Genomic DNA, 26262 nt, shown 5'->3' with positions numbered 1-26262 from the left:
ACCCAGAGAGTCAATCAGTCTAAGCTATTTATGAGATCTTGGGCACTCTATTGGAAATAACTGTATTTTCCCCCCCTCAGCATGGTGAGAGCTCACTGGATATTGCACGGAGATTAAAATTTTCCCAGATTGAATTAATGCTAAGGAAAGCATGGTAATCCTTGTGACCACACCGATGGAGAGACAGAAAAAGTTAAAGACTGGATTCTATCTTCATTTTAGATTGTTGGTCTGTGGGCCACTTAACCTGGATGCCACCATTTTATGGGGAAAATGATGCTTACCATGGTTAATGTTTTGGAAGAGTTTTTTATTTATAGCATTGTTTACTCAGTCAAGTTCACCATGGCCATATCCTTCTAAGGGAAACACGAAAGTTGTTGTGGTCTGCACTTCAGTCAGAAACTGATGTTTCAGCTAGGCACAGTGGTACATGCCTGTAACCCCAGCTACTCGGGAGGCTGAGGTGCGAGGATCACTTGAACTCAGCAGTTTGAGAGCAGCCAGGGCAACACAGCAAGACCCTCTCTCAAAAAAAAAAAAAAAAAAAAAAAGCCGTGGTGTTCCAAACTCAGTCTTTCCTGAAGGAGAGGATCAGAGTTATCTTCTGAAACAGCGTTCTCTCTTCCCAGTTGCATCACTCTTATAAAAAGACTGTCCAGTCTATGTCATGCCCTAGGAGACAGACTGCTCCTCCCAGCCCCCTTTGAGTACTGAGCAGAAGAATGAAATTATTAAATATATATGTTTGTATAGAATGGTATGTGTATGTGTGTGGGCTTAGAGATTCATGTGTAAATATTCCTTTGATGAAGCAATTTCAATGAAAACATCTATCAAGTATCAGTGGTGAGTGTGTTTACACCACAGAAACTGGCAAATTGACAAATCAGAGTTTTTGTTTGTTTGTTTGTTTGGTTTTGCTTTCCATAAAGTTCGTTTACCAGCATACCACTAGAGATTTCGGTTTACAAATAAAAGCCATCTTGGTTTGAGCAAGACTATGCAACTATCTATGCAAATGTTCGTTTAAAAAAATCTTCATGATCCTTTTGTAAATACAAGGTGGTTACCAAGCTTGTTAGTTTTGTTTCTTTTATTGATAAATGTAAAATATTATTGTAACTTATTTGGATAAAGTTCTTCAAAAGAAACAGAGCTATATAATGAGGTAGGATCTGGATTATTTGTCTAAGTGAGAGATTGTGAATATCAAAATGTCTGTCCCACTTCTTCTGTGAATGAGACAGAGTAGAAATAAACTCACTTAAAAATACGATTGAATTTTGAAAATCAAGACTGAATCTCATATAGCTGCAGACAGGGACTAAGCCACCTTCTCTGTATGTGGTAACAAGTACAGTCTAAGAATGAAAGATTTACTATCCTTGAAAGCTCTAAGGAAAATTGAATCCAGCAATATATATTCAACTGTGTACAGGGCTTTAAGAAACTTATTTTATGAAGGAAGTAGTAGTGTGTAGATATAGATTCTGAAGTCTTTAAATGTGTCTTAATAAATTAAGATTCACTGGCATTGAGCTGAGCTACCACGTGACCCTTGGGGACCAAAAAAACCACACAAGTGAATTTTACACACCAGTGTACCTTCAACAATATACTTTTGACACACACAAACCTTTGACTTTGTTTCAGAGATTCTGCAAAATAGTACCAATGTTATTTACAACTGTCATCTTTGAAATTGTGTAAAAGTGGAATAATTTTCTGAAGAAATAAATTGTGGTTTGTGAATGAGTTGTGGTGACTGTCTGACATTAACTTTGTCAAGATTAAAGGATAAAATGTGTGACAATTTGTTTAATCAAGCTCATGACATTATGCAATTTTCTCCCTAGCTTTTAATTTTTGGAGGCAGAAAATTGAGCCAGAAATTTCTAGCCATTAGGTCTCCTAGCAACAAGCTGTAAAGCCTCCAACAAGCTTGGACTAGAGTCTAGACACTGAAATGCACATACATGCTTTATGTAATGCAGAGTGCATTTACTGGAGAACTCATAAACATCCTATAAAATTTTCTTCCCTGAGATCCAACTATAAAACTTGGCCTTATTCTGAGAATGCTTAACATATATTTCATCCATATTGTAACACTGATTTTGTTGTTGTTGTTGTTAAAGCAGCTCAGCTTCCTGAGGTAGTGTTATGTCTCTATGGCAACAAGGTGAAAATGTCTAGCTTATTTTGTTAAAGTCAACAATAATCAAGAGACTCCAGACCTCAATATCTGTCCCAATTTGTCATTTTACTTTAGTGCTCCAAAAATATGGCTTATAGAAAAAAAAAGTGTTTTAAAAAGTTTTACTTGAATGATATAGAGAATGTCTAGATACTTTCTGACTGTTAGTTAAAACTACCCTTCAAGATGGTAGAATATATAATAGCATGTGAAACCTCTATTTACCCAATAAGGACTTTAATTTACTGAAAAAAAATGTAAACGTTAAGTGTCAGATTTAGTGCCAAGTGCAGGGAATCTGAAAAATGTATACTAGGTCTCTGTCCTCTGTAATTCTGCCTTCATGGGTCCTAGCCCCATCCCTCATGAGGCTGTCCTAAGCTTGTCAGTGTCGGATGCTTCACAACACGGCCTCACACCGTCCCTGGGAAAGGTTGGTCTCCTCCTGCTGCATCAGATGGATGATTTCATTGTACATACGGTGAGGAGCATCCAAACCCCAGATGAAATCCACGTGAGCCCATTCAGGAATATTCTTATGGTAGATGAGGTTGGTCACCTCGGAGAGCAGCATTTTCACGTCTTCTGGATTTGAAAGCCAGTCCTGACCTCCTGTCCACATTGCTGTAGGGACCGTCATATCTCTGACTCTGTACCTTACAGGAGTTGGCTAGAGAAAAGGAATAGTTCTTAACTGTAGGTAACATTTGGACTTTCAGACTCATAATTTATGTTTCAAATAGACATAATAAACATGCCATCTGTTGTGGTGAAGGGTACACGGGTGTCAGAGCCACACAACTCTTAAGAATTTCTGTTGCCGTCCTTATTTAAAGGTAAGATTACTTAACATTATTGAACCTCGGTTTCTTCCTCTGTGACTGGGGATAATATCTGTAATAACTTGTAGATCAAATGAGAAAACACAAAAAACACGTAATGTCTTGTACTTCTTTTTTCTTCCTATTAAATATTTTGTAAATAAATTGTATTTAAAAATAATTCTCCTGTTCTTTTAAAAGATAATTTCACAAACATTTCATGAGACAAGAATTATATTCCACAGAGAAAAGCAAGGAACCTGCTGGGAAGGGCTCTGCATCTTCACAGTCTTTATGTGATCCCAGGCAGCCTTTGGGGCAGGCCCAGCATGACTGCATTTGCCAGAACCATGGCCTATGGCACACGGGTAATTTGAGTTAAAGGGAAGTAAAAGTTAAATACCTGCTCCAACCCTTATTCCTCACCCTTCCCCACCAAATATACCTATTAGTATTCCTAATTCCTAGGTACTTTCTGTATTCATGCAGTGTTAGTAGAATTAGCTCAGCCAGCTGAGCCCTTGAGATTAATCAGCATCCAGAACTTTCCTCAAAAGTGGTAAGGCCCATTTCTTACTAAGGAAATCCACCATGGAGTCTTAGCTCCAATCCTAGATGCTCTGGTTTCTCTTTGTGGCTCCCTAAGAATTTAGAGCTATGGCCTAATTTGGATAAGGAAGGTTGAAAACTTCTATGGGGCTAGTAATATTTTTTGTCATCTTACAAGTGAAAAGATTGAACTAAATGTCATGTCTCACTCTAAGTTTCTGTGATTCTATGATACTTTTTTGTGTGTTTCTTTTCTCTTCCCTTCCACTCCCATTTTCTGGTGCCTATTCTGCATTAATCAATTTCTCTAGAACTCAGAGAACATTAAATGTTGATAAATTAAAACCATCTTAGGGCCAGGCACAGTGGCTCATGTCTGTAATCCCAGCACTTTGGGAGGCCGAGGTGGGTGGATCACTTGAGGTCAGAAGTTCGAGACTAGCCTGACCAACATGGTGAAACCCCATCTTTACTAAAAGTACAAAAAAAAAAAAAATTAGCTGGGTGTGATGGCATGCACCTGTAGTCCCAGCTACTTGGGAGGCTGAGGCAAAAGAATGGCTCCAAGTTGGAAGGTGGAGGTTTCAGTGAGCCGAGGTTGCACCACTGCCCTCCAGCTTGAGTGACAGAGCAAGACTCTGTCTCAAAAATAAATAAATAAATAAATAAATAAATAAATGTAAAAAAAAAAAAAAGTCTTTGAACAGGAATACTTTCCCTAAAGACATATTATGGGACACGGTGAAGAAAGACTTCAAGAGAAGCAGCTGATACCAGAGACTGAGAGCTCGCTATCCAGGGGCACTGTACAGTTTGTCCAGTTTCCTAGCATTTTACATCTAGATCGATGTATGGCAGAGGATGTTAATTATGATGTGAGGCTCTCAAAGAAAGACTAAACTGTGTCTAATCTGCCCCTTCCAGTTTTGTTTCTCTGGTAAATACTTATTTACATTCACACACATGATTACCAAAAATCTTCAGAAGATTTTACATTCTAAAGGGCATACCTACGCAATTCTGAATCTCCACACTTTGAAATCTAATTTTAGTTCATAGCATTAGCTACATATTTTCCTGGGTAATGTAATAACATTTAAAAAAATTTAACTTGCAAATTACAGATTCATTGAAAGTATAACCAGGGAGAATGCTTATGGATTTTCTAAGCCCAAAATTTTTATTTTAAAGGTAAAGAAATCGAAGCCTGAAAAATTAAAGCAGCCTAGCCCCTATTACAGAAGTTTATAGTGCAGAAGCATAACTTATACAGCAATCCTGACTTGCCATTTAATGTTCCTTTTACTGTGCTATGAAACAAACTTACCGCCACCATCCCGTTTGTTTTATTCTAAAATAATCCTTCTAGTATCTACCATAGACTACACTCTTCTCTTGACTAAATCTACTTCATCTTGCTCCTGAGAAGCCCAGTACCTTGTTCAGGGAGACAGCCTCAGCAAAAAAGGCCTCCTGCTCCGTTGTAAAAGCAGAGAGTTTTCTTGGCTAAGCTGTGACCTTAACCATTTTTACATGGAGTCAAACATGAACTATTATTTTCTGCTTAAATTTTCATATTTTATTCCCATATCTAGAATAAACTGTCATTATAACTTCTCCATCATACATTTCCAGTGTATATATTTTCAGCAGATGGTATTTGATTCTCTTACCTGATTGCATTTTTCCAGATTTTTGGTCTCGCTCCCCCAGTCAAATGCCCGGAGTTCACCAGAATTCACGGCCTAAAAGGAAACAAAAATTTGCAAGGTATTCCAGTGTTTCAGTGGATAAGCGTGGTGGGGTGGTGGAAATGTGCTACCCAGTGTGGATTCGTGAGGGAAGCAGAGAGCAAAGGCTGAGCTGCTCTTCTGTTCAACATTGGGATAAGCGTCTCAGGAAAATGGTAAGACAAGAATGAGGCCTTTTGAGAAGAAAGAGGGACTACATAAATTCTTAATCATTGCATTAGCAACTCCAGGAATGCATACTCATTGTAGTTAATGTGAGTGGGTATCCTCCACCACTCGGTGGGCTACAATGGGGCATCGTGCCCTGGAATTGTGCAATGTAGTGATCCTGGAAGACAGCAACCAAAATTTAATCCAACTTAGAATTCTTCTCTGCTTTTGAAGGTACAATTGCTCTCTCTCTCTCTCTCTCTATCTCTCTCTCCCCCCATCCTCCACCCTTCAACAGAGAGAACTCTCTCCTTCCCCCATCCCTCTGTCTGTCATAGACACCACATAGACACACAGAGGTGTGTGTTTTCTGTAATTGCAGGTAAGTTTGCAGTGTGAAGGATTCCTGTGAATCTCTCTTTTGACAGACCCCACATTAGCATTGTTGTTTCTACTCGACTGTATTGTTGGAGGAGCTGAAGAGAAGATGTAGAAACATAATTCTCCCGAGCCACATCTTTGAGGTGTCTAGAGATAGAAAGAAGTCTCACTTGGATCATCTAAATTCATACTTTTAAGATCTAAAGAAGTCCTTAGGCTACTTCTGTCCTTTCTTCCCATTTCTTGAAAAGTTTCAGTGATCTAGATCAAATTCTCCATCAAAATAGCATCGACGATATTGCATTTCATCTTAGAAGAAGTGTGAAGTAATCCCGGGGCTATCTAAAGGGTGTCCTTTGACTATTCTACACAAAACATGAAAGGACATTTAGCAAAGACTGCAAATTCAACATTCTTACCTGGCTCCAGTGTAGAATATTTTGCACAGATGTTCCAGCAAGAGTGTGGGCAACATATACATTTGCTCGGCTCTGTAACAAAGCATGAGTATTTTGGGGGACATAGAAAAACTCACAAGATGTATACCCTGTCAAGACCAAGTCTCCTGGGTGTCAGACTAAGAAATGGGAACATTATTAAATTATCAGCAATTATCTATGAAACAAAAATATGTACATGCACATAAATAAAATGTCACTAAATGTATTGCCAGACACTGGTATTTTTCATCTGAGAATAGTTTCTTATCAGAGATCTGGCCTCTACTTAAAAAAAATTTACTAGTGATATTTAGGATGAGGGCTCTGGTATGGGGCCTATATTCAAATCCTAGCTCTGCAGTTTCATTTTTAGGTGAATTTGGGTGAGTCATTTAATCCACTAAATCTTAGTATACTAATCTGCAAAGTGGGGATGTTAATAACACTCATAGGTTTGGTATAGGTTACAAATTAGCCTGGTACGTAATATATGCTTATCAAATGGTTACTATAAATCAAATCATTAATCTTAAAAAAGAAGAAAAAGTCTCCAGAATTAAAGAAATGTTGCCCCAGCTGCTGGCAGTGCTGCTGGCAAACAGCCCTCCACTCTCAGCCTGCTTTGAGGATTGCTTCAATTGTAGGGAGATACACTGCCCAATGCTCCCCTGTTACTGTTGTGGCAACATTAAATGACTGATTGACATGGTGTATAAAGACGCAGCCCTCTCTTCCTAACTTGAGATGGTTCTGAAGGGTCATCCTAACTTCACAAATCCCTGCAGGATCAACGAAGGCTCCTGTTGAGACTGCGTCACTACTTGACTTTTTCATCTACCTAATCCTGTTTCCTTTCCTTCTCTAGGTATTATCCCTAGAGCAGAACCCAAATCATTGTTCACATTAATCTCCATCTCAGAGTATGCTTCCTAGGGAACCCACCGAGTGATACCAACTGGTGGCCTAAGCCAAAACAAAGGTCCCTGATGTTCCATCAAAGAACTTAAACTACAAACCTACAGGACCCCAGTGGAGGGTAGAGATGGATGATGCATGACAGTTCTCTCTGTTGTCTAACATGTGCTAATCGCGCCTTTTAATTTAATTCACTGTAGTAAAACTGCTTTCAGACCTCTTCCATCTACAATCTGTGATTTAATATCTAGCAATGCCCTTATGTTAACCTTGTTTCAGTCCATACTGAAGCATTTCCCTTATTTCCTTACAGTTTGGAGAGAACTGAGTTACTGGGAACATGTCATTACTATGAGTCTTCACTGGCATTAGCTCTCCCTCCAGGGGTGAGCCATATGACTCCCAGCTTTATGCTGGGATTCTGGGAATTTACTAGGCTCCCACTTACCATATTCATATTGTTGGTGTTGAATCCACCCAGAAGTAACATGACGTTACTACAAATCTGATCAAGAATCACCTGGCCACAAAGGTAAATAACAAGCTGTCTGAGAAATCTGGTCTGATATAGAAATTCTTTTTTGCCAAACAATCCCTGTAAAAATATGAAGTGACATAGTAGTCATTACATGACAGCCAGAAAAGATGTGACGGTAATTTAAAAAGTTTCTGTTTTAGGAAATTGGGCTAGAAGATTTTCCTACGTAAACAGGAAATTTTCTGAGGAGTCACATACCTTGATCATCATATCTGGCAGCAACAAAAATTTGGTCCCAGGGCTTTTTGCATGCTTAACAGTGGCTATGGGTGCTAAAGCAAAATACATTTTGATTTTCTGAGCCAGCTCTGGCATGGTGGAAAATGCAATAAAGCCTACAAAAGAAGAAATATGTCAACATAAATACTGAATATTTTTAGAACTCATAAAATGTGTACTTTGCTTTTAACAAGATATTTCAATAATTATGTGTTTGATTGTATCTTACCTCTCCTATAAAATCATAAGGTCCTTATGACACCAGCATATTTGCTTTCAAGTAGTAGGTGCTCAATGAGTTAAATAAATAATTGAATATAATGATGTTGGCTTTGAGAAAATGTTTATACTGAGAGATATGCTATATCTAGACACATATAGCACAGAGATATGCTATATCTAGCACATGTGTGTATATGCTAGACACATTGCTGGGGACTACATGAATCTGAAGATGACAAGACCAGATCTGAAGGAAGCACAAGGTGACTGATTTCAGGGATAGCTCACATCGTATGCTCACATTTCTTCTGAGTATACAAACCTGCTTTTCTTTAAACCTACCCATGGTGGTGCCCTGTGAATAGCCAACATAATAGATCTTTTCCTGGCCCGTTTTCTGCAAAATAAAGTTTATCACTGCAGGAAGGTCAAACCTAGCCATCTCATCATAACTACAAGGGGAAAAGACAAAGTTATATGAAAAGTTATAATCAGAAACAAACAAAAGCACCCCCACCCCCCCCGCCACCGGGTTTACAAATAAGCCCTTGAGTTATCAACCCTGAATGCTTGTTACTGTGTCCCTCACAACACTCAGAATGGATTTCTTTCAAACCTATGGTGCATGGGTGTCTCTGGAGTTACAGGCTGTCAGTGAACTGCTGTTTTCTCAAGATGTTGTCACATAGCAATAATCATCTTCAGCTAATATTTGCTGAGCACATAACCCAACTCCTAGTGGAAGTGTCCTGTTCTACTATTAAGCAGAACAGCACGGGGCTATGCAGATTCATTTACAGGAATAGTTGTAAAGATGCAGAAGTGGCCCTTCTCTGATAGGTATAAAAAGTGAGTTGAATGTCAATAGGTAATTTAAATAAAAGCATTAAACATCTTTTGTATGAGCATGAGAGATGTGTAAGTCAAATCGATGGTCCCTAGGTGATATGGTTAGGCTTTGTGTTCCCACTCAAATCTCATCTTGAATTGTAATCCCCATAATCCCCATAATCACCACGTGTCAAGGGAGAGACCAGGTGGAGGTAGCTGAATCATGGGCGTGGTTTCCCCTATGCTGTTCTCGTGATAGTGAGTGAGTTCTCATAAGATCTGATGGTTTTATAAAGGGGTCTTCCCCCTTTTGCTCAGCACTTCTTGCTGCAGCCTTGTGAAAAGGGTGCCTTGCTTCCCCTTCACCTTCTGCCATGATCGTAAGTTTCCTGAGGCCTCCCCAACCACGCTGAACTGTGAGTAAATTAAAACTCTTTACTTTATAAATTACCCAGTCTCAGGCAGTTCTTTATGGCAGTGTGAAAATGGACTAACACACTAGGCTTAATAATTTCCCTTCTTTTTGTTAATGCTGCCTGGTCTCTTCTCCTTCTGGAGTACTATTATACTATTACCTCCCTACAAGGAAATGGATCTACACTTCTCTCATTCCAATCTCAGTCACCTGACACCAACCACCATTCTCACCCTATTAGCTAGACCCAACCTTCTACATGGGGAACTCAGCATTCCTCACTACTTCAATCAAGGAATCACTAGTTAATCAAGAAAATTGGGGGATATCATGTTAGGATAATGATGACTCAACCAAAATAAATCAACCAAATACTAGAAGCCATAATTTTTTACCCATTTTTTTGAAAGGCAGACATGTCTACCTCCATTCTCAAGATTTTCTTGTACCTGAAAGCCCAAAACTCATCTTGGTCTATGGAGAGGGTCTTGTGTTTTCGAGACCAGGCATTTCCCCTGCTGTTCCCCATCCACACGTCAAAACCAGCATCTGCCAGAATGAAGCCCAGGCTATTATTGGGCAGGTTGGAAATCCAGTTGCTAGCGCCTCCAACTAGGCCATGCTGCAGTAACACCACAGGCCTGGAACCTGCAAAAAGAGACCATTTCAACTGTGTAAAATGTTCTCTCCCTTTCTTGTTATCCAGTAATGAATAAGAGCTTTCAGATCAAACAAACCTGTGTTCAGATCTTGATTCAGCTGCTTGCTAGCTTGGTTATCTTGGTCAATTACTTAACCTTTGTTGTGTGTCTTGATTTCTTCATCAGTAAAATAAGATTTGTGTTATGCTTTAATAAAATAGAGCACAAGGAACGGATGGCATGTTGCCTGGCAGAAAAAGAATCTATAAAGTTTAACTTCTGTTGTTAGTTTTGTATAATTATTATCAGACTTGTCTGGGCTCTTCAGAAATATTGAAAGTGCCCCAGTAGATGGTATAGTATGATTATTAAGGTATATATATACCATATATATACACACACCATATATATAACATATATACACACCATATACACACTATATATATATATATCGTTTAGTAATTAAGAGACCTTGTCAAAAGGACCCACAAGCCAGCTTGAAGGAGCTCCCACTGTTCAAATACAAAAATATTGAGCATCAAAATAAATAATAAAGAATTATATCCCATTGAATAAGAATGCTCGAGTCCATGTAGAGACCAATAAATAAATGAACAAATAAATAATTGGAAGGAATAGCTCTTATTTACAGAATGCCATTTAGTAAATACAAAACATTGATTTACAGTATAATACCAACTAACAAATTCAGAAAGATTGAAATTATCAGTGAATGTTAAAATTAGTGAGTAAAAGTTTAAAGACAGAATATTACGTATCCTGAAAATATCTTCCCATAACTTATTTGTTAATTACAAAAGGAAAAATACTAACTTTAGAAAAACCTGGCAGATACCACCTTAACAAAGTCATTAGCTATTATCAGTATTGGAACAAGCCAACATTATTTGCTTCATAATATGATGAACCAAGAAAGATATGACTTCACTTTTGTGTTATTCCTGCCAAAAACATATAACTTGAATCACACCATGAAGAAACATCAGATAAAGCAAATTAAATCCCTGTCCAAAACTCTTCAAAAATGCAAAAATCAAAAAGACAAAACCTTAGGAATTGTTTATGAAGGAGACAGACTTGATGGCCAAATGTAGTAAATGATCCCGGATTAGATTATAAACCGGAGGAGGGAAAACAGCTATAAAGGACTTTGGGACAATTGACAAAATTTGACTATAGGCTATGAATTAAATACTAATGTCAATCAATGTTTGTTTTCTAACTTTGATAAATGTATTGCAGTTATAGAAGAGAATACTCTTGTTCTTAGAAAATACTCGCTGAAGTTACTTAGGGGCAAATAGGCCTGATGTATGTCTCAAATTTACCATCAAAGGTTTTGGAAAAAGCATTAAGATACACGTAAGAGATGGGGGAGAGATAATGATAAAATAAATGAGGTAAAACTGTAAACACTTGGTAAATCAGGGCAAACGGTATATGGAAGTCCCTTGTACTATTCCCAGAACTTTTCCATAAATTGGAAATTACATCAAAATAAAGAATTACAAGAATATCAGTGGAGAATAGAGAAGGATGAAGGGTTTTAAGAATTCTAACGTGTTCAATAAATTAAGGCATATATATAATTTTGTCATTAGCACATTTGACTGAAAGATTAATAAAGTGCTGCCCTATTAGGAGGAAAAAATACATCATGCCCTCAACAGGACTTGTGAGAATTAAATCAAATCATGAGTGCAATATCCACACCACAATATGGCTTAGAAGACACCTGTAGTAAAAACAGCTTTATTGCTTTCATTATTATTGTTATAATTCTCTAAAGCAAGTGACTTTCTGAGCTTCAGCATCCTCATTAGCAAAATGAGGACAATTGCCCACCTCACAGGATTTTGGCAGGGGAGGGGTAAATGAGGTACTGTGCATTAAACACTCAGCATGCTGCCCAACCTCAGATCAGATGGGTAGCTCTTGTTATTATTGCTGTAAAGGGGTACCAAATACACTTGCAGTCTCCCTGTAGGACAAAAGCCCTTCTACACCAAACTCATCCAGCATCTTGACAGTCTTCATGAATTCTATCTGCCTCATTTTATCTCTCAAGGGAGAGAATGTTAAGGTCACTGTGGACTGTTAGTGAAGGGCCAGGAGAAAGGAACTCGGTGTTATTTTAGGTTTTCCTCGATGTCTGCTCGTTTAGTTCATCCTCTTAGCTCTCAGGGAGGTGACCTCAGCTGTGTTAACACAGGACACTCAAACCAAGGTGATCAACGCTCCCCTTGAGTCTTTAGGGCATTTCCCATGGTTACGGTCTCCTTGGTTCTACTTAGCCATACAGTTTGTTCTTGTGATTCCCCTAACAAGAGGACTGGCTCATTTATATCATTTCACACATCCCCTAGGTCTTCTATTTAAATTACAGCCAGCAGGTGAGTATGTAAGGGCTACACAGCTGTCATTTCTGAGGATGGCCCAGCCTATTTTCTTTCTCAATATTGAAGCCAACTAAGATCCTTTGATAAAGATAAAAAGGCCATTTCCACAAGCTATAAGCTTTTCAGTAAACATTTTTCAGTTGTTTTCAGTATGAATTTCATTGGCTCTCTTTTTGAAAAGTTGGTGAAAAAAACTTTTTTTTCGATATGGGAGATTGCCTCTGAAGAGGCACATGCCAACAACACTGGCCACTAGTGAGAAGTATTCTGCACCAGCTCGACCAAGGAGCTGGATTCCTTGAATCTCAAACACCTGGGCAATGTGTGAACAGTCTGAATCAACAGGATGTAAGAAAACAAATTCCATCCATGAATAGAGGCTGCAGATGACCCCCATGCCTAATAATTGCTAAGTCACTTGATTGCTTGGAAGAACTGTGCTTTGCCCACTCCCCTGGGATTCATGGGGCTGTGTCCCCAGGCTCTTCATTTATTTATACAAAATCTTTAATTCATCCCACAAATATTTATTAGCACCAGAATGTGCTCAGCGCTCATTTAGTTACTGGTTCTAGCCTTGAGCAAAGCAAATGATGTCTCTGCTCTCATTGAGTTTACGCTTTGATTGGGGGGAGACAGACGATAGACAAACATGAAAATATCTATTATATCAGGTGATGGTAAGTGCGATATGGAAAGGTAAGCAGGGTAAGGGGCTAGAACTCAATAGGTAGCAAAGAGCTGCAATTTTGAATAGGGTGGCCAGGGAAGAACTCTGATAAAGTCAGCCGAAAGAAGGGCCAAGGCAAACTGCATAGACATCTGATGAAACAGTGGTCCAGAGGGAGAAATTTAAGTTCAAAGATGCTTAAGGTGCATGCTAGACATGTATAAGGCACAGTTGTGCAACTAGTAAGAAAAAAAAGGTGGTTTTCAAAAAGCTACACAAGTACAAATTAGAGTAAAACAGAACCCCAAAGTTTCTTTACACCAAAGCCGAATAGCATTTGTCTAGCATTTTCTGGTCCTAGTTAAGAACATGGGCTATAATGGCAGAGAGACAGATTTGATTTGAGTGCAGGTTTTACACCTCACTAGCAAGCACTAGCACAGACTTTTTGGGTAAGTTACTTAACATATATGAGTAGCAGTTTCTTAGGGTAATTGTGAAAATTAAATGAGACTAATACAAATAAAGCACTTATCAGTGTATCTGGCATATCAAAATAACACAAGACATGGTATTATCTGTACACATAAAAGACAATATAGTTGCTACTATAAACCTACTGCTAGTATTAAAAAGAATCCAGCCAAATAGAATTAAAAATATTCATGTTTTAGTAATGAAGACAAATGTTTAAAAAGATAACAATAGCTGAAAATCCCACATACAAAAGGGTGGAATTGTATGAACTACGGAAACATGTATCAAACATTTAAAATGTACATATAGGCCAGGTGCAGTAGCTCACGCCTGTAATCCCAGCACTTTGGGAGGCTGAGGCAGGCAGACCACCTGAGGTCGGGATTTCGGGACCAGCCTGACCAACACGGAGAAACCCTGTCTCTACTAAAAATACAAAAATTAATCGGGCGTGGTGGCGCATGCCTGTAATCGCAGCTACTGGGGAGGCTGAAGCAGGAGAATTGCTTGAACCCGGGAGGCAGAGGTTGCGGTGAGCCGAGATTGCACCACTGCACTCCAGCCTAGGCAACAAGAGCGAAACTACCTCAAAATAAAATAAAATAATAAAATAAAATGTACGTATAGAACTTTTGTTTTTCAAAACCCTTAGTAAAAAGCTAGGCAACATCTTAAATATTTTAAGTGCTCTTTAGATGAGGAATACAGAGTATAGGAGCAGGCACCAGGTGCCATAATAAAGCTTGAATTCTTCATAAGCAGAGGTTGGTATGGTCTGTTCAAGGAAATGTCAGTAAATATTCTAGAATGTCTACATAGGAGGGGTTTTGGGGAATGAATTAAGTGCTAAAATAAGTCAAGAAATGAACTTTTCTTGAAAGTGTGTTTTGAAAAGCAAACACTATGTTTAATTGAGATAATTAGTGGCAGTGGGGAGGGATATGGTGGTGGTGATGGAGACTATGGGGAAACTGACACCATCCTTTGACCTGAACAATGGACGTCAGTCTGCACTAAAAACCCAGGCTCTCTTCTACATTCAAATCACAAGGAAGTCGTGACTGCAGAGAAGACTACTGTGTTGCAGTGACATGGTGTGACTCATACCTGTCTTCTTAGGTTGCGCTAGGCCTCGAGGAATCCGGTTAACAGAAAGGATATACCCATCTTCAGTTGTGACTTCATATTCCTCACAGGGATAGCCTTGATGTTGGATGATTTCGCTCTATGGAAAAAGCACAATTTCTTTTGAGTTCAGTTCTCTGTGGCTATGTTCTCAATGATCCAAAAGTAAGAGTAGATTCCTTGATGCTGTAAAACACAAAGTCCTTGCTTTTCCCAAGCTAATCATGTTACCTTAGAAAAGTCTGCCAACCCTCTCTAGTCCTTACTTTCTTTGTCTTAATATGGAAACTGGACTAGAATTATGGTTCTCCAATTATGGGCCCTGGGACAAAGGCATCAGCATCACTTGGACTAATCTGTCAGATATGCAAATTATCAGGTTCCAACCAAACCTACTGAATCAGGAACTCGGAGGATTGGGCCCAGCAGTTTGTGTCTCAAGCTCTTTAGGGAATTGTGATGTACCCTAATGTTTGAGAACCACTGGGCCAGAACCCTGATTCCAAAACCTTGTTCATCAGAATCATCTGGGCATTGCAACATGCCGAGTCTTGAGCCCACTTCAGGTTACAGATCAGGTGGTTCTAAAGCAGCCAGTGGGACACCTGTTCCAGGACAACTTATGAACGTTCCTGGGTCATGCATTTCCTAAGGTTCTTTCCAGTTCTAAAATCACAGACTCAAGAGCATTGATTCCTAACATTGTCAGGTTAAAGTTCCCTCTGTGAATTTGAGGAGAACTATAAAAATGGATATACAATGGATAAAAAACATGGTTTTACATTCAATTTCAGGAGTTTCAGATATCTTGTTGCCTACATACGAACCCCTGGTTAAGAATCCTTATTCTACACAGTAGTTACATGTAGACACTCTGGAAAATTTGCAGCTGCAAATATCTTCTAAGCATCCTCACTATTCTTGCCCATTGTTATAACGCAGAGAAGGAAAGAACCATTTGCATTAGGGGCTGCTTTAAAAAAGAGCAAGAGAGAAGAAGGCCAGGCATCACATGCCCAGGTAGAATACAGGGCCAAAAAAAGCATAGTCATTAGGAGAAAGCTCCCAGGTCCCACTGTCTGAGTTTTAACCCTGGTTCTAACACTAATATATGAACTAGCTGCATAATCTTGAGAAATTTAGTTAAACTGTTCCTATGCTTCAGTTCACTCATCTGTAAATTAGGAATTCTAATGGTTCATAGTCCATGGGACTGTTGTAATAAAGGCAAAAAGATAATGCACACATAACACTAACTGTAATCCCCAGGACATAGTAGGAACTCAATAAGCGTTAACTACCACTATAATTAAAACTCAATTAACCAAGCATTATGGAATGTAGTGTATATGTATGCATGTATATGAGACACTATTGTCTACTTAACCTTAACATTTTATAGGCCTGGCGCGGTGGCTCACAGCTGTAATCCCAGCACTTTGGGAAGCTGAGGTGGGCACATCACGAGGTCAGGAGATTGAGATCATCCTGACCAACATGGTGAAACACCATTTCTACTAAAAAAAAAAAAAAAAAAAAAAAAAAAAACCAGCGAGGTGGTGCATGCCTGTAATCCTAGCTACTCGAGAGGCTGAGGAAGGGGAATTGCTTGAACCTGGGAGGCGGAGGTTGCAGTGAGCTGAGATCACGCCACTGCACTCTAGACTGGCGACAGAGTGAGACTCCATTTCAAAGAAAAAAAAATTGTAGAAGTATCTCAAATTTTAGCATGAATCAGAATTACTTAGAGGGTTTGTTAAAACACAAATTGTGGGACCCCACTCACAGTCTGATACAGCAGATCTGGGCTGAACCAAAAAAATTGACATACAAGTTCCCAGGCAAAGCAGATGCTGCTGATCTGACAACTATCCTTCAGGAACCACTGTTGTCAACTATTTGGGGAGATAAGATAAATATAATATGAAAACATGAGAATGGAGGAAATCTGACAAGTCGTTATTGAGAGGATATGTGTAATGTATCAGATGAGGGGTGAAGGATGAGAGTGGAGGAAGGAGCAAAGGAATTCTGAGCAGGAGGAGCAAAATGAGCAGGGCTGGACAGGCAAGGTCTTGTGGAGGAAGAATTTGACAGGGCCTTGAGGTTGAATAGAAGTTGCTCAAAAGAGCCAAGGAGGTAGGGATTGGGACATGGACATCTGAGAAGAAAAGGAACTACAAATGCTGCAAATGTTGTCTATAGGTGGCAAGATGGTCCACATGCTATTCTTGGCAGGAAAGTTTATGCAGGATAATAAATGACTGGTCCCATGCACTAGAAGTGCGGTCAGCAGATAACACTTGGCTGTCATCTTCTGTAGGAATGGCCTCAGCTGTAGAAAGCCACTTCCTCCAAATTCACATCCCTTCCTGCCACATCCAGGGACTGACCTGTTTGTGGTCTAAAGGCCTGGTCATCTCAGCCCAACGTAGGACATCTCTGAAGAGCAGTTTTAGCTCCAGAGCTCCTAATGGAGTTGAGTGAGGCTGTTTTGAAGTCCGTATCACAATTTGATTTCTTTCTTTCCTTACTCCTGATTCTCTACTTCCTTTCTACAGGTGATGATGATGATTCTCCTTAAAAAACATTTTTGTATGAATTCTGCCTCAGAGTCTGTCCCCCAGAGAATCCAACCTGGGGCAAATATTTATTCAAAAAAGTGGAACATAATGCAGCAAGGTGAAATGATGTTGTGGAAGGATATTTAAAATGTTGGGAAATTCTTCATGATATACACTGTTAAGTAGAAAAAAATGTTGGAAAATAGTAAATTGTACATGACATTTCTTTTTAAGAAAACAAAACCTCACAGACTTAGAATGAAGATAAAGGCATGACAAAGCCGTTCTGGGTGCAGAGTACATCGGTGACTATTGCCTTCTTTTGTATTTCTAAAATTTTCTATAATAAGCATATATTGCTTTTGTAATAGTATGAAAAAGTCAATGTTTAAAAGACCATCCAGATATAGGTTGCTTTCAGCTCCTTGAATCTGGCATGTTCTTAGCTGCTCTAGCTCTCCTATGTGCTGATCTTGTTGCTACCACCCTCTCAAGTAACTGCTATTTCTCTTTCAGATTTCAGGCTTTGAAACCTTTCTTCAGCAAAGCTTTCCTAAGCTTTCTGCATTAGTTCCCCTTATTTTATGTTTTCTTCTTTTATCTCATTGCTCTTATAATGATTAATTGAGGATCTGTCCTTCCTGCTGGACTATAAGCTCCATAAAGTCAGGGCTTTTAATATTCTTAAATCTCTCTAACCTTAGTGCATAGCACAATATCATGGACCTAGTAGGTGCTCAGTAAACACTTGCTTAAAAATACATGCATAAAGACAGTTATTTATCAAAGTATAAGACAAACCATAATCCATATTACATGAGTATACAGAGTCAAATCTATGCAGGACAGGTGAGCTCCAAACTTGGGACTTACCCTGGGAAGGCTCTTGGCTTCGCCCAGGAAAGAATTCAAGGGCGAGCTGGTAATATTAGACAGTAATCTTTTACTGAATGGTACTGCTCCTTGAAAAGCAGGGCTAACTCATAGGCAGTGCTCCCAGAGTCAGTAGTGCATGGGCTATTGGCAGCTGTAGTTATGTCCACTTATAACTACTTTAAATTTCATGCAAATTAAAGGGCAGGTTATTCAGAAAGTCTAGAAAAGGGGCAGTAACTTCTAGGCCGTTGCCATGGAAAGGGGTAGTAACTTGTGGGTCATTGCTATGACATTTGTAAACTGTCATGGTGCTGGTGGGAGTGTCTCATGCTAATGAGCAGCCAGGGCAACTAGAGAATGCCTTCCAGGCTGCCTGCTGGTTCTCGCTGGTTTTTTTCACCACCTGCCAGTTTGTGCTTGTTTATTCGCTGTGTCCTGTTGGGACCAGAAAGTAAGTCCTGCCCGTCTCCCACCTCAGAACCAGTTCAAACTCGCAACTACTTTTATTCTGTTTTGTTGAATTTACACCAATCATGTGAATTTTCTATTTTTGTTTTTTCCAGGCATAGTAGCTTAATGGCAGAGCCTAATTCAGTGGGCTTTAGTCTACAGACTCCTGAAGCCCTAATAGCGTGTAGGTGCTGGTTACACCCAGTGGGTGGAGCCCAGGAAGACCATTTCTGTCTGCCACTACAAAAATTCCCCTCACCTCCAAACCAGAGGAATTCAAGTGGGACAGTCTCAGGGCCAGAAGGATGACTCCTGAGGACTGACACCAATGTGCTAACTACCTAGACAAACCACCTAATCATTGGAATGGTCAAAAGAAACCTGATATTCAGCACCATGCAGATACAGAATATTTCTATGCCCTGTCAGTTTTTGAACCCATGTAAGGAAGCTTCTGTAGAAAGGGTCTTAAATCAGTATGAGTATATGTTAAAGCTCCATTTCCTGAAAGTTTGTTAGATAAATCTGTGGAAGATGGACATTGCACAAGATCATCTTACTCATCTGGAGGTAGCCTCTCCTCTTTCTTACCTGGGAGGATTTATTGCATAGTATTTATAATTATAAACTTTGTGTTTAGGCAGTCCTGAATTTAAATAGTAGCTATGCTATTACATTGGTGTGGCCTTGTTCGACTTGTTTAACCTCTTTAATCTCAGTATCTGGATTTGAAATATGTGAATGATCCTATCTACTGCACAGGGTAGTGAAATTGAAATAGAACAATCTCTCTGCACCTTGTGTCACAATCCCTGCTATGGGATAAGTGTTACCATAGGGTGACCATTACTGAAACCCAGCTTAGAATTTGAAAAGCTAAAAAAAAAAAAAAAAAAATCCTGGGAAACCTAAACAGCTATATTGTCATTTTTGCATTTTACTTGTAGGAGGTTCTCTGTAGCACTAACTGGGGGTCCTTTTATTGCTATTTAGCAAAGTACCAGTCCAGAAACAGGATAAAAAGAGTAGATTAGAGTGGTATAAGATGCTACCAGAAGTGGGTGCCCTGATAGCAAGAAGCAAAGGCTGATGCCTTTACAATATGGAAAAAAGAATAAAAAGTACAGACAAAATGGAAATAATCAAGGGACTGGGGTTAACTTAAAAGGCCTTAATTATTTCTCCACTCACAGAATGAACCAAGGTGTTCAAGGAAAAGTTAAATTGTGTTTGAAGCCCAAAGGGATTAAGTCATTTGCCCAAGTTTACTAAATTTGTTTGAGGAGACCCCAGGTCTACTGATATCCAGTTTAGCATTCTTGCCAGTACAATTTGCTACTTCATCACTGTGCTCTTCTAGTATGAATCACCACCATGTATAAATATAATACATAATGTAAATGATATACAGATACAAACATTACCATGTCAAGTATCTCATTTCCCAAAAATCCCAACTTACAATATTCATGAATGCTTCTGGGTCCACAGCTTTAGTTGGCATATGTACCGAATTCACATCTCTCTGGAACATATACGCCACCAGAATCAGAAGCCACATCTCCATTCTGTGTGAGACAATCCACTCTCTTGACAAGGTTTCCAACATGGTCCAACATCTGCATTTATTTTTTCCTGCCAATGTAACAACTATTTCTAAAGTAAGAAGAATCTGTAGGTTTAAAAACTTTTTCACATATTTTTCTGCTGCAATTCCTTCTTCTAATTCTGAAGCAAATTAAGCAAGCTTAGTTGATAGGGAAGGGAGAACACAAAGAGGGCTGGAAACATTGCCTAGGATGTCCCAATACTATCTGGCTCCTCCCATTCTTCCCTCATACAACTTGTAATCCCTGATCCTTCAACTTCCAGGTATGTAGAACTTTCTTTGATGTGACTTGGAGTTTTGTGCACTTGGTACAGTCCATTAAAACCCCTGTACTTTATCACTAGGTAATAAGGACTATAGGGAACCTCTTTCCTTCTACTCCTAGTTTTTATCTTTCTTTGAGAGATAGCAAAAGATGGAGTCTACAGAAAGCACTGAAAGTTTCTATAGTCATATTCTGGGTCTTCAACGATCACTGTTATTTGGTTAAGACAAGTGTTGTGATAAGTACTTTTATTTAAAGTATCTAAAATTTTATAGACATTTTCCATTTTTAGGGATGGGTGAGAACATTGATTATAAGAAAACGAATCTTCCATGTTTAGCCCATTTCTGTCTAGTTCAATTAAATAGATATACACAAAATTTTTAATTTAAGTTGTAATCACTAGTTAATTGCTGGGATATTGATTAGATGGATTGTCTAGTAAATACATTGTCAGCTTTGTTTAAAATACTGGGTTGCAGCCTAGTTATTTTCATGAACTAAATATCCCAGTTCAACTGACTGTGAGGCAAATGTGAGCAATTCCTTAGCGTACTAATGATTCAGTAGGCCAGGAGGGTTGATTTATTTGTCATTTTAAGTAAAGAATGTGTTAAAAGTTAAAAAAAATTACTTAAAGTGAAATACTTCTCTATTACATCAATTCTTCAGGGCTGAGCTAACAGCAGCCACACCAATATGCAGACTTTGGAATGTGGTGGGTGAAGGAGCCAGATGCTGAAACCGGAAAGATGAGTCTGTGAGAACATATCTTCCCACATGACTCAGCCTCCTCCACCCTGGGCTGGTTGCATGGGTGTGAAGAGGTAAGCCTGCGTCCTTATCTGGACCAGTGTGAACGTCACTAACACAGTGTGATGCCTGCTAGAGGAGCCATTTGACCTAATTAGAAGAGCAGAGAAAACACTTATCCAACACTCTGCAGAGCCCTGTGTCTTCAGTACCCCATGAGTTCTCCCTCAAGGTAGGCAAGATGAGATTTCAGAAAAGAATGTGAGCTCCCATCACTGACATTTTAGGATTCGTAAATGTTATATAGCCAGAAAAAAAGATATCATTCAGCTTTCATTTTCAGAAATATGAAGACATGCTAAATGACTTGCTTTGCCTAGCTAGATTGTGGCAAGGCCAGAACTGAGATTCAGATATTTTAATTTGCTGTTTAGTGTCATGACTACTTGGGAAAATATATAACACTTCGATGTCCTCTTCTCCCTCAAAGATGAAGCCTAACCTACTATCAGGAAGCAATTACATCAATCTCTGTGAACTGTCTTTTTAAAAAGTTATCTTCTGGATTTAAAATTCAGAGTAATTCCCAATGATGTCATTATGAGTTTGGCAGATACCATCTACTCAACTTTGCTGTAATATGTTCAGGTAAGATCAACTCCCACATTAGATTAATATGCTTGTGAATACTGTAGAGACTTTTTAGGAGAGAGTTTATGGCAATAAACTGATTGGTTCAGTCCCCGGCCCAAACCCTACCCATTCCTTTTTATTTTTTAGCTTTCTGCAGCTGCAGCCAGCCTCCTTGGGTACTGAATATATTGCAGAGAAAATAGAATTAAGTTTGGCTCTCAAATTCCTGGGTAACTTTATAAGGTCATAATTGTCATTTTGGAAGAAGGCAAAGTCACATCCCAAGTCAACTCAAAGAGCGACATTTTGAGCAAATATTAAATAAGTGCAGTTCTTCCACACTGCAGAATTTTACAACACCCTTACCACCTTAGCAATCCCTAGCCCATGGAAAGCATCAGAAACATTTTAAAAGAGATGGGAGGGGGCCGGGCTCAGTGGCTCACACCTGTAATCCCAGCACTTTGGGAGGCTGAGGCAGTGGATCATGAGGTCAGGAGTTTGAGACCAGCCTGGCCAATGTGGTGAAACCCCGACTCTACTAAAAATACAAAAATTAGCCGTGTGTGGTGGAAGGGGCCTAAAATTCCAGCTACTCAGGAGGCTGAGGCAGGAGAATTGCTTGAAACCAGAAGGCGGAGGTTGCAGTGAGCCAAGATTGCGCCACTGCACTCCAGCCTGGCAACAAGAGTGAAACTCCGTCTCAAGAAAAAAAGAGAGAGAGAGAGATGGGAGTCCGGGTGTGCCAGTGTGTCCTCCCATTTCAAGGTGCTGATCTTGAGAGATTTCTCTTTAGAGGCTTCTTTCCAGGAACTCTGTGACCTTAGGAAATGGGTTTTTGTCATCTGAATACATAAAGAAGTAGGACCTGAAGTATCTGGACTTCTTAAAATGAAGAAAATGGATCTCCCTTAATGTACACTATCTATAAATTAAATATCAAAATACAGAAAAGCAACAGGTCAAATAGAATAAGCATTAAGAAAAAGCTTTCTAATAAAAAAGTGAATGAAAGTCAACCTGTGGCCCTACACATTCGTATACTGTGTGTAAAAACTGTAAAAACCAAAACAGCTAAAAAACCAACCAAACAAATAAAATGGTACAAAACAAAAACAATAACACAAGATTAAGAAAAATAAAAGCCTGAAACTTTAAAAACAAAAACAACACCCTAACCTGAGGGAAAGAGGTGGGAGAAAAGAATACATGTCAAGATCAGCCTCAGAAACTTCCACCCTTTATACAAGGTACCCAGTAAAGCTCACCTCAAATTGACTTAGTAAGTCCCTTTTACATTTCATTTGAACCATGAGGTGTAAAACAATAACATTCTCCTTCCTTTTTTAGATATGAGGTCAAACTATCAAGGATTAATTCCATTTGCACATGAGAAATTATTCCTCTCAAAAATTAATGAAATAGTAAAAAGAATAGTTTAGAGCTTCTACAAATCCTGGTTCAAGTAAGGATTCAAGAGTCAGAGTGTACTATTAATGTGACCCAATTTATGCCCACAGTACAGTTCGTAAGTATCCCTGGTAATATGTATGCACTGAAATATATTTTTCCTCACATTTATTTGGCTTTAGAATACATAAAGATCAAAATTCCAACAATTGTTTCGAAACATTTTTAAGTTACATAATGTTTTAAGAAGCTGACAAAAACAAGACTGTCTCCTCAGAAATATGTACATATCCATGCAAAATTTCATAACTTTTCAAGGGACGCATGGTCCTCTTGCATTTCTTCTGTAGAGCCCTTGAGCTTTGATATGGTTTGGCTGTGTCCTCACCCAAATCTTATCTTGCATTATAGCTCCCACAATTCCCAGGTGTCATTGGAGGAATCTGGTGGGAGGTAATTGAATCATGGGAGCAGGTCTTTCCCATGCAGTTCTCATGATAGTGAATAAGTCTCATGAGATCCGATGGTTTTTTTGTTTTTTTGTTTTTTGTTTTTTTTTTTTTTTTTTGAGACGGAGTCTCGCTCTGTATCCCAGGCTGGAGTGCAGTGGCCGGATCTCAGCTCACTGCAAGCTCCGCCTCCCAGGTTCCCGCCATTCTCCTGGCTCAGCCTCCCGAGTAGCTGGGACTACAGGCGCCCACCACCTCGCCCGGCTAGTTTTTTTGTATTTTTTAGTAGAGACGGGGTTTCACCGTGTTAGTCAGGATGGTCTTGATCTCCTGACCTTGTGATCCGCCCGTCTCGGCCTCCCAAAGTGCTGGGATTACAAGCTTGAGCCACCGTGCCCGGCCGATCTGATGGTTTTAAAAACAGAAGTTTCCCTGCGCACGCTCTCTTTTCTTGGCTGCCGCCATTCGAGACAGCCTTTCAGGCCTCCCAAGCCACGTGGAACTGTAAGTTCAATAAACTTCTTTCTTTTGTAAATTGCCCATTCTTGGGTATGTTTTTATCCACAGCGTGAAAATGAACTAATAGAGTAAACTGGCACCAGTAGAGTGGGGCACTGCTGAAAAGATACCTGAAAATGTGGAAGCAACTTTGGAACCAGATAACAGGCAGAGGTTGGAACAGTTTGGAGGGCTCAGAAGACAGGAAAATGTGGGAAATTTTGGAACTTCCTAGAGACTTGTTGAATGGCTTTGACCAAAAGGCTAATAATGATATGCACAATGAAATCCAGGCTAAGGTGGTCTCAGATGGAGATGAGGAACTTGTTGGAAGCTGGACTCTTGCTGTGTTTTAGTAAAGAAACTGGCAGCAGAATGTTTTCTGTTTGAGTTACAGGTTAGAGGGCTTGCAGGATAGTGCTGTTCTACCCCAGTGTTGAACTGAGTTACTGAGTTTTATTAAACTATTCTTTCAGGTTTTGAAAACTACACCCTTTAGTCTAGTGCGGGGCTGTGCCATGGAACCAATCTGAAAGTCAGTCAATGCTTTTGTGAGAACCAGTCTATAATAATGACTAAAACTGTTGTACTGAGTCAAGCTTACGTCCCATTCCTTCTCTTAACATGAGTTATCTCATGAGATACCCTGAGGTCTTCAGGCAAATGGTCTTCAGTGTGTTTGGATTACTTGCCCTCCCAGTCTGTCAGACATGCCTGCATGTGCAATTAGACTCTAATTGATAACTTAGCTACATCAATCGACGTGTGATTGTTCTTCACATACTGTACTCCAGTGTTGAAATATTGCAAACCATTCCGTATCAAAGTAAGCAAATAACCTTATCTCTGACTCTGAGCATTAGCCTACGAATTGCTTAAACACCTACCATCTTACAGTTTTAAGGTTCTTTTTTCAAAGTCCAGCTAGTAGCAAATAATTTCTACACTAGTCTATGTATACAGTAATTAACATAGGATGAGGAGTCAGACCGATACCTCCACCACTTTCTATATATGTGACTTTGGGCAACTTTTCTGTCTTTGCTGAGCCTGCATCCTCATTTGCAAGATGGTAACAACATGGTACCTCCCTCTTAAGGTTGCTGTGAGGGTTAAGTGTGATATGAATGCAGGACCTGGTGCAGAATAAGCATCCACCACATCTCAGCAATTTTACTTCCTGCAAGGTTATGATGGTTATGCTACTGGACAGTTGCTCCTCCACCATGGCCTCTTGCTGTCTGCCTTGAAATTTATAAGGTAAACCAGAGTTTCTCCATCAACTCATGAAACTACAAAACATCTGCTGTAGAGAGCAGCAATAATATTTCCCACAGACTGATTCAAGTGTGAATCCTGGCTCCTTCCCTTTCTGAGCCAATGATCTTGGTCAGGCCACTCTCCGAGCCTCAGTTAATCTAACATAAAAATAAGGTGCTGTGAGGATCAGTGCAAAAATCTACACCACATGGACAAGCATATAGCAGGGGCTTAAAGAATTATAATACCTTTCCCCTTTTCCTTCTTAAAGGAATTTGTGGTATGAATGCAACTTTGGTAGCTTAAATTTCCTTTTCTTTTCTTTTCTTAAGAGACAGTTTCATTGTGTCATCCAATCTGGAGTGCAATGGCACCATCATGGCTCATTGCAGCCTCAACCTACTGGGCTCAAGCAATCCTCCCACCTCAGCCACCTAAGTATCTGGGACCACAGGCACACGCCACCATGCCCAGCTGATTTTTGTATTTTATGTAAAGACAGGGTTTTACCATGTTGCCCAGGCTGGTCTCAAACTCTTGAGCTCAAGCAATCCTCCTGCGTCAGCCTCCCAAAGTGTTGGGATTATAGGTGTGAGCCTCTGTGCCCAACCTAAATTTTCCATTTATTTCTAAGCCAGAATTAATTAAATCACAGTGTGTTAGGGCTGAAGTCATAGATTTCAGAAATCATTTAATTCAATATCCTCATTTATTTATTTTAAAATTATAT

General features: G+C 39.4%; 2 protein-coding genes across 3 annotated transcripts in view; one reads left to right on the top strand and one right to left on the bottom strand.

Moving 5' to 3' along the window:
• The window catches only part of ANKRD22 (ankyrin repeat domain 22), a 28456-nt gene extending 25254 nt beyond the window's left edge, over nucleotides 1–3202 (top strand). The window contains exon 6 of the mRNA XM_025397027.1: nucleotides 81–3202. Coding sequence (XP_025252812.1) covers nucleotides 81–158 — 78 coding nt within the window. The 3' untranslated portion in view covers nucleotides 159–3202. The remainder of the gene's footprint in view (nucleotides 1–80) is intronic.
• Nucleotides 2556–20432, bottom strand: LIPM (lipase family member M). Of its 2 annotated transcripts, XM_025397026.1 has the most exons (10): nucleotides 20118–20213; nucleotides 17159–17344; nucleotides 14748–14865; nucleotides 9882–10080; nucleotides 8529–8638; nucleotides 7944–8080; nucleotides 7656–7802; nucleotides 6272–6343; nucleotides 5244–5315; nucleotides 2556–2870 (listed from the first exon to the last, which is right to left on the bottom strand). In XM_025397026.1, the coding sequence occupies exons 2-10, from the start codon at nucleotides 17183–17185 to the stop codon at nucleotides 2601–2603; spliced, it is 1152 nt and encodes a 383-aa protein (XP_025252811.1). In that variant the 5' UTR covers nucleotides 17186–17344; nucleotides 20118–20213; the 3' UTR covers nucleotides 2556–2600. The 2 variants fall into 2 exon arrangements, with proteins under 2 accessions (XP_025252811.1, XP_025252809.1); XM_025397024.1 differs by lacking the exon at nucleotides 17159–17344 and having other exon boundaries at nucleotides 20118–20432.
• Nucleotides 20433–26262: the final 5830 nt, after the last annotated feature.

Source organism: Theropithecus gelada, chromosome 9 (genome assembly GCF_003255815.1).
Source record: "Theropithecus gelada isolate Dixy chromosome 9, Tgel_1.0, whole genome shotgun sequence".
NCBI lineage: Eukaryota > Metazoa > Chordata > Mammalia > Primates > Cercopithecidae > Theropithecus > Theropithecus gelada.
Note: the sequence above shows the minus strand (reverse complement) of the source record. Positions and strands in the feature narration are given on the sequence as shown.